At 37.7% G+C, this 12,464-nt stretch overlaps 1 protein-coding gene across 1 annotated transcript in view; it reads left to right on the top strand.

Moving 5' to 3' along the window:
• The window catches only part of NUP205 (nucleoporin 205), a 71,448-nt gene that overhangs the window by 34,531 nt on the left and 24,453 nt on the right, over window positions 1-12,464 (top strand). Inside the window, exons 17-24 of the mRNA XM_048835446.2 lie at window positions 727-864; window positions 1,137-1,326; window positions 2,367-2,487; window positions 3,241-3,322; window positions 3,782-3,946; window positions 8,431-8,555; window positions 9,511-9,625; window positions 11,334-11,483. Coding sequence (XP_048691403.1) covers window positions 727-864; window positions 1,137-1,326; window positions 2,367-2,487; window positions 3,241-3,322; window positions 3,782-3,946; window positions 8,431-8,555; window positions 9,511-9,625; window positions 11,334-11,483 — 1,086 coding nt within the window. The remainder of the gene's footprint in view (window positions 1-726; window positions 865-1,136; window positions 1,327-2,366; window positions 2,488-3,240; window positions 3,323-3,781; window positions 3,947-8,430; window positions 8,556-9,510; window positions 9,626-11,333; window positions 11,484-12,464) is intronic.

Genomic DNA, 12,464 nt, shown 5'->3' on the forward strand with positions numbered 1-12,464 from the left:
AGTTTGGCACAGACTGGAAGGCCTCTAGATCACACAGTGAAAAGCATCCTCTCAGCTCCAGTGTTTGTGTCCTACATCATCTTCCTTTGTCTTTTTTAGGGGGATAAGTAAACTGGGAGTGTTAATATAGACTTTTTCTTATTTACAATGTTTTTTCTTTTGCCAGCTGATTTTGTTTTCTGATGACCTTTGAGTATCATACCAACAATAGTTTTCCTCTACGCTCTAGTTCATTGCAGCAGATATTTATAATACGTATATTAAACATTTCATGCATCTTCAGTTTTCTTTTTTCCTCACACAAGGTCTTCAAAGGAATCTAAAGTAATGCAAATTTGTTTCTGTGATCTAAAAACATCCTGAAGAACCCAGAGTAGGTGATTCTGAAGAGATTGTGGCTGGGGCATCCTTTACTGACTTAAATGTAAAGGTTGGATGTTTCCAGGAAGAGTACACCTGGTGAAAGCTAAAATTCTGCTTTTAGATTTCGAAGTCTGTCTTATGGCAATCGCCCACCGCTATTCTTTCCTAGCTTATATGAGCTGCTATCTGCTTAAGTGGCTTTTGGGTGGAAAGTGCTCCAAAGAATTTTCCTGTGATATATCACATTGATTGCTACAGTAGCTATTGTTGAGATGTTTTCTGGTATGGAATGGAGTAAGAGGATGCCTCTGACAAACAGAATTACTAGTAAGTAATTTCCCCCATTTTCTTTTTCTTTTTTAGGAGAAGAAATAATAGCACATAAACCACCTGGATTCAGTCTGATGTATCATTTATTGAATGAGTCACCAATGTTGGAACTGTCCCTTAGTCTGCTGGAAGAAGGGGTTAAACAGCTTGATACGTATGCCCCCTTTCCTGGTATGTGCCATTAGTTTATTTTTAAAATATTAATGAAGAGTTTACCAAAAGCGATGTGACACTGGTATTTCTATATATCTTTTGTTTCTCAAATATATAAAGTTATGTTCTGAGGGAAGTTAACTGAAAAAAAAGTTATCGGATCTCAAGGTACTTTTCTGAAAGAGTACTTTGATGAGCTGTTCAAATATTACCTTTTTGTAGAGGCTCCAGGAATTGTGGCTTGCTTTGTAACTATTGTATGTGTTTGCTTTTTTGCTTATGTACTATAGGGAAGATGCATTTGGAGAAAGCAGTGCAATATTGCCTTGCACTTCTTAATCTGACCCTACAGAAGGAGAACCTCTTTATGGACCTCTTACGTGAGAGCCACCTTTCCCTAATTGTCACACCTCTGGAACAGCTGCTGCAAGGAATCAACCCCCGCACTAAAAAGGCAGACAATGTGGTAAACATTGCCAGGTAGGCACAAATTACTTTTGGGGGCAGGCACTTTGGCTGTGTTGGAAAGTGAAGAGAGGCCATTGTGGCTGTAATTCTTCAGTTGCATCCACACAGTAGAACCTTCTGCTTGTTCAGAGCCTCGCTGAACAGTGAATTCTGCACAGCTTGAAGGGTCCACCTGCATACATTTGATTGCAAGAGTGGGGCAATTCCTCTGTTCTGAGGAATTCTTCTGAGTTACTCATACTTTTTGTGAAATTCCGAACTTTTAAATTCATTGCTTACCTGTGTATATCCTTCATTTCTCCAACCTGGACTTTTTCACGATAGCCATAGATTCGGCCAGTAAAAGTTCCTTTGACCCAATCTGCCACCCTAGCCTTTTGCAGCACTGCTCATTAATTATTCCCATTAAAGGGATACTATTAACTTGATTTTCAAACGGAGAGCAATACAGTTTCAAGTACCACACTTGCCATTGAGTCTCTCTGCCAATGTTTGTGGTTTACACTGGCATTTTACTATAGGCAGGCCAATACAAACAACTGGAAAACTGACTACAGAGGAGAAACAATGAAATCATTACGCACACAGCCCTGTAAAAACAAAGTGTGTAGTTTTTTCTCTAATCCTCTTGTTATCGTAATCTCAGATGTTACGTATAGCAATAGTAAGTATACAGTTTTCAGATAGATGTCTTTCAGACCATTGCTCTTTGTCCACCTATTTCCTAAGGGTGTATCCAAATGCCTTCTTTCATTTATATTGACCCCTTTAAGGTGGATATAGGGTAAAGGAAACAGCAGAAAAATTTCTGGGAGTAATCTCTCTCCTGGTCAATCTTTATTACTGGTGTGGAGAGTGTTTAGCTGCTGTGTACCTTTGTAGACAAAATTCTCAATCTATAATTTAAAAAGTTTGCTATATATACAGGATTATTCAGATTTTATTTTAAATTGTTTCAGTTTACAAATGCTCTTTTTTCCTCTGAGTAATATTCTCTGGGAACTCTGGAGTGACCAACAATTTAATTACATTATTCTTGCAATTTTTTAAAGGTATCTTTATCATGGCAACAGCAATCCTGAACTGGCTTTTGAAAGTGCCAAGATCCTTTGTTGCATTTCTTGTAACTCCAACATTCAGATAAAGCTAGTAGGAGATTTCACACATGATCAGGTAACCACCATTCTGTTTGAATTTGGGGAAAGAAAGTAGTGATGGGAAAACAATACTTTTACTACTTAATAAAAACAAACCTAGATTATATGTGATAAGGCTACATAGTGCCTTGTCTGTACAAAAGAACAGATTATTTTTCCATAGCACAGGGGTTCTCAAACTGGGGGTCAGGATCTTTCAGGGGGTCGCAAGGTTATTATATCGGGGGGGGTTCGCAAGCTGTCAGCCTCCAACCCAAACTCCACTTTGCCTCCAGAATTTATAATGGTGTTTAAATATGTTAAAACGTGTGTTTAATTTATAAAGGGAGTCCCACTGAAAGGCTTGCTATGTGAAAGGGGTCACCAGTACAAAAGTTTGAGAACCACTGCCATAGCACCATAAAGATTGGTTACTTATTCATGGCATTACGTTTTTAATAGAACCTTTCCCACGATAAGGAGTGGACAGTTTTGTATGACATACTAACCCTTTTCTTTGGTGAGACTGTTCTCCCTAGGGGAGGTTAATGTAACGTATTTTTAAGACGTTGGAGTTTAAAATATTATTTATCATGTGGCTTAACAGTTGATGTATGCTTAGAACAAGTAAGACCCCAATAATGAATGCTCACTAGTATGATCACATTTTTGTCAATGAAATAAACTATAAAACTTCATTTTTTAAAATCATCTTGTACTTAAATCAGTGTTTTATCTTCATCAAAATTCTCTGTGTTTTTCATTCCCAACCTTCCATTTCTGAATCCAGAGTATAAGTCAGAAGCTGATGGCTGGGTTTGTGGAGTGTTTGGACAATGAAGATGCAGAGGAATTAATTAATCCGGAAGATGGTATGTGACTGGTCACATTTTATTTACATGATTATCTTTTGTGTAGATTACAAATTGCATGTATTTCCTTAGCGTGCTTTCAGCAAGTACAGCTTTCAAATTACTGAGCAAGTAAACCCTGAAACCGTTATGGTTTTGGCATCTCAATTACACAAAGGGCCCCATAGTTGGATGAAGGGTATTCCTCGCTTATTTTAAATTAGGACAATATTGTAAGAACAGCCTATTCAAAATTGAACCAGTTCTTAAGAGAAAATATTATAAATTGCTCTGGACAAATTGTGTAGGATTATATTCAATAGTTATTTGGAATTAATTCCTGGAAATTTCTAGAGTGATCTGAGTTTTACTTATAGCTTTCTTTTATTTGGTTTGTATGTTGTGGCGAGGGAGGGCCATGCAGTACTTACATTATCTTCGTTTCAGTTTTCATCTGACCTTTTTTCACTTTCTAATAAGATCTGGAATCTGAAAAAAAGCAGTCTCGGATCCACCATGAAACAAAAATCCACATCCTGAACCTTCTCATCACCTCTCTGGAGTGCAGTCCACCCAACCTGGCCCTGTATTTTTTGGGGTATGAACTGAAGAAACCTGTCAGCACCACAAATCTGCAAGATCCAGGTATGTGGATGAAAAGGGGATCTAGCATTTATCTAGCTTTTGTATCAATGTTGAGACCATATATTGGAAAGCTCAGTGGAAGAAATCCTGATTCCTCGTTCATGACATCAAAGGGAATGGCCTTAACCTTAAAGAATTGGCTTTTAAAAGTATACTGATACTCAAATATGGAGTGTAAGCTACCACAGGACACATTCTTTTACACAGTAAGGAGAACCTGGAGATATACAGATGCTAACCTGGTTTGAACCAGTTTTATCACATAGGAGTTGACCTTTCTTTCCTCAAGGTAATCCGTGGAAGAAGAAAGTGAATTTTTGCCTTGTAAGATGTATAAAGAAGGCCTGTAAAGTGTGTGTGTGCATGGGTGGATTTTCTTTTGTTTTTGTTAGAAACCTTTTAGAAATGTCAGGAATAGCGAGTCTCTAAAAAAAAAATAAATTAATTGCGATTAATCACACTGTTAAACAATAGAATACCAATTGAAATTTATTAAATATTTTTGGATGTTTTCTACAGTTTCAAATATATTTATTTCAATTACAACACAGAACACAAAGTGTACAGTGCTCACTTTATATTTATTTTGATTACAAATATTTGCACTGTAAAAAACCAAAAGAAATAGTATTTTTCAATTCACCTCACCCAAGTAGTGCAATCTCTTTATCATGAAAGTTGAACTTACAAATGTAGAATTATGTACAAAAAAATAACTGCATTCAAAAATAAAACAACGTAAAATTCAGAGCCTACAAGTCCACTCAATCCTACTTCAGCCAATCACTCAGACAAAAAGATTTGGTTAAAATTTGTGGAAGATAATGCTGCCCGCTTCTTGTTTATAATGTTACCTGAACGTGAGAACAGGCGTTCACATGGCACTTTTGTAGCTAGCGTTGCAAGGTACACCAGACCTTTGCTAGAACGCTCGTGTATATAGCACAAATTAGCATATAACAGGGTTGCGGCCATTGATCCCAAATTTAATTAGTTTAATTGCAATTCATTTTAACGCGGTCCCCACTATAATGCAGTCCCCGTGTTAACGTGGTACCGCGCATGGATCCCAAATCCCGCGTTCTAGTGAGGTTCTGGTGTATTTACATGTCAGATATGCTAAACATTCGTATGCCCCTTCATTCTTCTTCCACCATTCCAGAGGACATGCTTCCATGCTGATGATGCTTGTTAAAAAAACAATGCGTTAATTACATTTGTGACTGAACACCTTGGGGGAGAATTGTATGTCTCCTGTTCTGTTTTACCTGCATTCTGCCATATAGTTAATCTCATAGCAGTCTCGGATGATGACCCAGCACATGTTTGTTTTAAGAACACTTTCACAGCACTTTCACTTTGACAAAATGCAAAGAAGGTACCAATGTGAGATTTCTAAAAATAGCTATAGCACTTGACCCAAGGTTTAAGAATCTGAAGTGCCAGTCAAAATCTGAGGGGTGAGGTGTGGAGAATGCTTTCAGAAGACTTAAAAGAGCAACACTCAGATACAGCAAGTACAGAACCCAAACCACCAAAAAAGAAAATCAACAACTGCTGGTGGCATCTGACTCAGATGATGAAAATGAACATGCGTTGGTCCAGTCTGCTCTGGATTGTTATTGAGCAGAACCCGTCATCAGCTTCGACACATGTCCTCTGCAATGGTGGTTGTAGCATGAAGGAACACATGAATCTTTAACGCATCTGGCACGTAAATATCTTGTGGTGCTGGCTACAACAGTGCCATGTGAATGCCTGTTTTCACTTTCAGATGACATTATAAACAAGAAACGGACAGCATTATCTCCTGCAAATTGTAACCGAACTTGTTTGTCTGAGCAATTGGCTGAAGTAGGACTGAGTGGACTTGAAGGGTCTAAAATTTTACATTGTTTTATTTTTGAATGCAGTTTTTTGTACATAATTCTACATTTGCAAGTTCAACTTTCATGATAAAGAGATTGCACTATAGTACTTGTAATAGGTTAATTGAAAAATACGATTTCATTTGTTTTTTTTACAGTGCAAATACTTGTAATCAAAAATAAATATAAACTGAGCACTGTACACTTTGTATTCTGTGTTGTAATTGAAATCAATATATTTGAAAAATGTAGAAAACATCCAAAAATATTTAAATAAATGGTATTCTTATTGTTTAACAGTGCGATTTAATCACATGATTAATCGCAATGTGATTTTTTTAATCACTTGATAGCCCTTGTTGTGAGGTATATTTATGAAATAGACTTTTTCTTCTACCTCTTGTATAGATTGTTTTAGATAAATAGGTGTTAATGAAAACAACTAAAAACCTGTTTGGAGTTATCTGCAATAGGAGAATGCGTATCAAATTGAAAAGTAAGATCTACACAATCGTAATTAAGCCTGTACTTTTGTATGGCACTGAATGCTGGGCAAAGAGGAAGACGTAGGAGCAGATCTTGAATACAGCGGAAAATGAAAATGTTGAGATAAATGATTAGAGTTACAAGGAAGGACTATGTTCAGAACAAAAGCATTAGGGAAGTGTGGTGGTACTAATTATAGAAAGGTTGAGGGAATTCAGGTTGAGGGCATGTGAAAAAAGAAGATCAGAAGAATATATAGGAAACAGAGTTTTACCCTGCGCTTGTAAGTTTAAGAGAAATGTTGGAAGATCCAAAACTGGGTAGATAGATATCATACAAAAGTATTTGATTAGCTGCAGACTTTCCAAGGAACAGCTTTAAGACAGACTGGGATGAAGAAAGACTTGAAGAGCCAACCCCATATAGATGGGACAAAGCCTTGAAGAAACAAATATAAAACCTGTTTTAAATACTCTGAACAAAACCAAATACACCTCCCAATCAGCTTGCAATTGCTTGATGTTGGATATAATCCCAGCAAATTTCCAGTTGTCCATAACCTTCCAGGAAGAGTGGGGTGGATGGAACCTGAATTTGTAATGTGAAAAAAATAATATATTTATGCACCAAAAAGACACATAAGGAAATGAGTCCTTTTTTCCCACTTGCAGGTCACTTTTACTGGCTGACAGTGGGTTTGGCAGTTTGAAAATACAGTAGACTCTCATTAGTAGCAACATAACGGTGCACTTTTGCTATGTTGCTCCTAAGTGGCTGTTATGTGGAGCATTGACAATTCATATGGGGAAAGCGTTCCCAGCGGAAATGTTGTTCGCATGCGGTGGTGGCACTTACAAGGTGTTGCTGCAAACAAGCGTCTACTGTATAATAGCTTAACAATGGCCAGTTATGTAAACTACTTGATCTTATCCACAGGTGGCCTTACCAGGAAAGCTAGAGGCACTTAATATAGTCATCTTGAATGTCTCCATTCTGACCTAGGTGCAAAGTACTTTTACATCATTATGACATTAAGTAGATCTTCAATTTATTATGACACTCCACAAGTATTTATATGTTTGACTTTCTAAAACTCATTTAGCATTGAAAACAGGTATGGAGATTTCAGTCCAGGTGAACATTATGTTTTTGGTTTAACGGTTTAAGTAAATTGTGTTGAATCTGACTCTAGCATGGAAAAAAAAAATTCTGTTCTTCTGATGAATGGAGATATTTAAAGAATGATTTTCAAGAGAATACCTTGAATATATTTAGGATCTTTTGGTTTGTTTTATTTCAGTTCTTTCTGGTAGGAAGTGATAGATGTGCATATCTGTGTGCAGCAGTTAAACAAAACATTTCACATTGGGATGCTTATGATGCTTTGCTCTCATGGCTTACGTTGCCATCTCAAATCCTTAATTTCTTATATCTCACTATAGACTGTTTATTATTATTTAGATACTATTAATCATTTTACAAGTTGGGTGATTATCATGCCATAGATTAACAAATATGATTAGTGATGTTTCCTCCCCATCCTACTCTTCAACCAGATTCTGAAACTACAGGCATGGAACTTGCTCTTTTTATCATTTGAAGGAGATAGTGATTGAAAAAAGAATGAAAAGAAAGGGCTCCATTTTCACATTGAATCATTTTTTCTTGGTTGGTGTGCAAGTTTTACCATGTAAATTTCACGATATAATCAAGGGAAGACAAGAGTATTCAACTCTCCTTTCAATGGAATATTGACCAATAATTCAAAGCTTGGTAGAGAGCAGGAATCCCAAATTCTTATGCAATTTATCAAGAATATTAAAAACCTGTTGAATTCACAGTTTTTTAATAGCATTGAAGGAAAATGGTCTTAAATAAACTGTTTGACATATATGGGACTATTTGTTCTCTCTTTACTAATGCAAAAAAAGAGTCTGTCAAACATTTTCTTATGAATTTTAATAAGGTGCAATTCCCACTTCAGTTTATATTACCATACTGAAATCTCTGCCGGATTTTGTAATGCTGATACATGGAACTGTGAGGGTGAATATGTAAGCTATGCATGTTAATGATATTTATGAAAGTCAACCAATGCTAAAAAAAAAATAATTAATCTTCTATTTTAAGGTGTCTTGGGTTGCCCCAGAACTTGCCTTCATGCTATCTTGAATATACTGGAGAAAGGGACTGAAACAAGGACGGGCCCTACAGCAGTGCAAGAATCTCCCCATCTTGCAGAACTGTGTTATCAGGTATTTTATACAGAATATTTTGTGTTGGCAGAAGCTGAAACAGGGTTTGCCACTTCTTGGTTAGTAATGAGCACAGAGGTGGTTGTGATTTGATACAGTTTTTGTTTCAAAATGTTTATGCTAGATTTTTTTACATACTAAAACTTTTACTCCTTCTACCCATCAGTATGTAAAAATGGATTACTGCACATTTACAATATAAAAAATCTGCAATCACGTCAAAGTTAGTAAATGGATACTCTTTATAAAGCAACCTTTGATTTGTGTTTCTCCTACTAGTGTGTGGCTGGTTAATTAAACAAGGAGTGTGTTACTCTATTTTTGCACCATCAATTGTTTGCCTAGAGAATAAAAATTAAGACTAATCCTTACTTGTAAAGTGTGTGGAGCGTCTCCCCTTAACTTTGCAGCAATGACAAATAATTGTACTCTAAATGGACATAATTTAATTAGGCATGTATGCATCATTGATGAGCTAGGTGCCTTGCATATAAAATCAAATCAGATAAAAAATATAAATAAGTCAACATGTCATGCTAAAAGCCTTTCGAAATAAAAATGACTTCAAATGGAATTCATTCGAATTGGTTCTAAAGTCAGGAAGGAAGACATGTCACAGAAGGAAAGAGACATGGGATATAGTTCCTTCCTTTGGTGGATCCAAGAATTGAGAAGCCTCCATACCTTCCCAGCTAAGAGAACAGGATGGTGCTTATATGGTGCCACAGCATGTATGAACAGAAGCTAATTATCTACCTGTTCATCTGGTCCTTCAATGGTGTGACAATCTGGTGTTTGCTATAAGTGATTTATTCAGCCTTGGAGTAGACCGATGGGATGTTTGTTTTAAACACAGACACAGTATTAGTTAAGTCATGTATTTTATTTTTCTTTTGACTTGGTGTCTTTTAAATTTGGAACAGAAATTAAAATCTTACTTTTGTTCCGTTATCAGGTGATCTATCAGTTGTGTGCATGTTCAGATACATCAGGTCCAACTATGAGATATTTGAGGACCAGCCAGGATTTCTTATTCTCTCAGTTGCAGCATTTGCCATTTTCTATCAAAGGTAAAACTTTTTTTTTTATTTAGAAGAAAAATTCATGTTAATTTAAAATTAAGTTTATCTCTTTGATACTGGGAGGAGTCAAGGTTCTAGGTAAATTCTTGATTGAATGGATTTAATCCAACCTGTCTGCTGACTTGTTGATTTAGCCAAGTAATCTCCTTGGATTAGTTAGTCTGAAATCCAAACTAATTGGGAAGCTGTTGTATACCATCATATCAAGTTTGCAGACTGAGTAGGCATGGAAGAGAGAGACACATTTCAAGATACATTTTTTTTCTCAAAATATTTTATTGTGGTCTGCAGTTCATCCCTGTTTACTTTGCGAATCCCACAAAAGTCTAGAGTATTTGTAAGTTTCACTTCCATTACAAATCTGTTAGATCCTACTATGGAATCTTACATTCTGAAAAGTGGGGAAGGCTTGTGGATCCAGGTAGAGCCAGGAAGTGAAGAATTGTTCGTTGCAGCATGCCAAGTATGAATTTTATGAAATGTTATGAAGGGCTTCCTTGTTATGCATAATTGGCTGAGATTATTTCTAGTGCTGGCATTAATTTTTTAATAATACGTACATTTTAATGTTTCTAAAGGTATTTCTCAGCTGTAATAATGAGAATAAGTTTAAAAATTAATTGGACATAACAAAGGCTAGTCGAGGTGATGCAGTGTATTAATTTACTATTTGTTAGTGAATGTGTATATAGTGCCATGACTTCGGATAATCCTTTTTAGAGATTAAAAACCAGTGTCTCGCTCAAAGATTTTACAATCCTAAATTAGATGAACATAGAACATGAAGATTTCTGGAGACGACAGTTCAAGCCTGGTGAAGTTTAACTAATGGCAGTGGGTAAAGTAGAGACACTACATGTGTAGCTACATGCTGCAATGAAAGGTTCCAGCAGCAGGGAGGCTGTGGGGAAAAGCTCTGTCAGCTTCTCCCTGCTGGAGCCTTTCCCTTCTGCTGGAGCCTTTCCCTACTCTTTCCACCTTGACAGAGCCTATCCCTGCTGCAAGAGCCTTTCTCATTGTGGCAGGGAAAGGCTCTGGCAGTCCGGAGGCAGTGGGACGCTACAGATACGGGAGGCACTGCTTGGGCTTGTAGAGAGCCCATTCATGGTATATATCTATGGGGTTCAGGCATGTAGGGTGCTCTGCTCTACTCCTCTACTCTACTCATCTAAGCCATGCCTCACCATCTACACTGCTGTTTACACCAGTGCTAACTGGGTGTCCAGTGTGTGCTCTCCTTGCAGCTGTAAGTATAGACTTAGGCTGAGTACCTTCTGTCTCTGCTTAGTGCCTTGTTGATATTTATTCAGATCATAAAGACACCATAATTGATCAGAATTGACCCTCTTTGCTCAGAAAAGGCAGAGTACTGTGCAATGTAGATGGTGTTGCAAGTTAAGACCGAGATTAATTGTCAGAATTTTTTGTGCATACATGTGTGACCACCGCTCACTGCAGCTATTCCTGGCGATGGACAGTTCTGTCAGTCCTTACCTTTCATGAGCAAGAAGTAAGGAAACAATTTAGCCAGGTTCAATTAAGTTGAAAATCACTTCTCTCACACGCCATTATAAAACCCATCCATCCAAACCACACCATCCAAAAAACCCCACCCAAACAAAGAAACAATTTTCTTGTAATATGGAGTATTATTTTTACTCAGCTGTATGATTCTTTCTGTATCTCCCTTACCTAGAACATGAGATTTCAGCACTAAACCAGATGTCTTGGCTGATGAAAACTGCATCTATAGAACTGCGTGTGACATCACTGAACCGCCAGCGTTCCCACACACAGAGACTCTTGCATCTGCTGCTGGATGACATGCCTGTAAAACCTTACTTAGGTAAAATGGGGTATGTTCTGGGGGAGAATAGGGAAACCAAGACTTGAACTAGTGAGAGAGTCCTCTTTCCTTACTTAAATTACTCCTCTTTTAATACATACACATTTTAGTTCTCATCTAACATTTGAAAACCTTTCTGGTATTTGGTTTGGTATTGACACTGCGAGAGTGAGGAATGTGGACTGCAATATATGGAACACAGGATTCCACTCTTTCTCCCTTTCATTCTTTTTTGTTTGGCTGTTGGTTAGTTTGAAGCGTCTCTGTTCGTTCTTCTGTATCAGTCTGGACCAGGGGTTCTCAAACTTAACTGCACTGCGACCCCCTTCTGACAACAAAAATTACTTCACAACCCCAGGAGCAGGGACCGAAGCCTGAACTTCCCTGAGCCCCACTACCCCGGGGTGGGGGGGCCAAAGCCCAAGCCTCACCGCTCTGGGCAGAGGGGCCAAAGCTGAAGCCCTCAGGCTTTGGCTTTGGCCCTGGACAGTGGGCCTCGGGCTTCAGGCCTGGACCCCAGCAAGTCTAAGCCAGCCCTGGCAACCCCATTCAAAGGGGGTCCCGACCCACAGTTTGAGAACCACTAGTCTAGACACTTGGTTTTAGAGGCAAGTAGATGGATTTGGTAAAATCATGTCCTATATAAAAGGTTGATGGCTCATAGACCTTGCTTGTTTCTATCTCCCAGCAGGTGGAGCGTCTTCCTTGTTGGCTGGTTTAGATAAGGTTTTCACCCAGGCTGAAAGTCAGACAGTTTCACTCTTCACAAGTCTCTTGTAGCAAGTCGAGTCCCAAGTTATTTCAGGCTTTGAGGTTGTACCATTATGATACAATATTGTATCATGACAGTACTCATTGATGTAATGTTGCAACTCAAAGACACAATGTCACCACATTATATATTTACTTTGTTCTGCAAAACAAATGTTAAAAGGTGGCAGCAGAAATCTTCACATTATGAAATAAGTGGAATAGCCGAGG

Source organism: Caretta caretta, chromosome 1 (assembly GCF_965140235.1).
Source record: "Caretta caretta isolate rCarCar2 chromosome 1, rCarCar1.hap1, whole genome shotgun sequence".
NCBI lineage: Eukaryota > Metazoa > Chordata > Testudines > Cheloniidae > Caretta > Caretta caretta.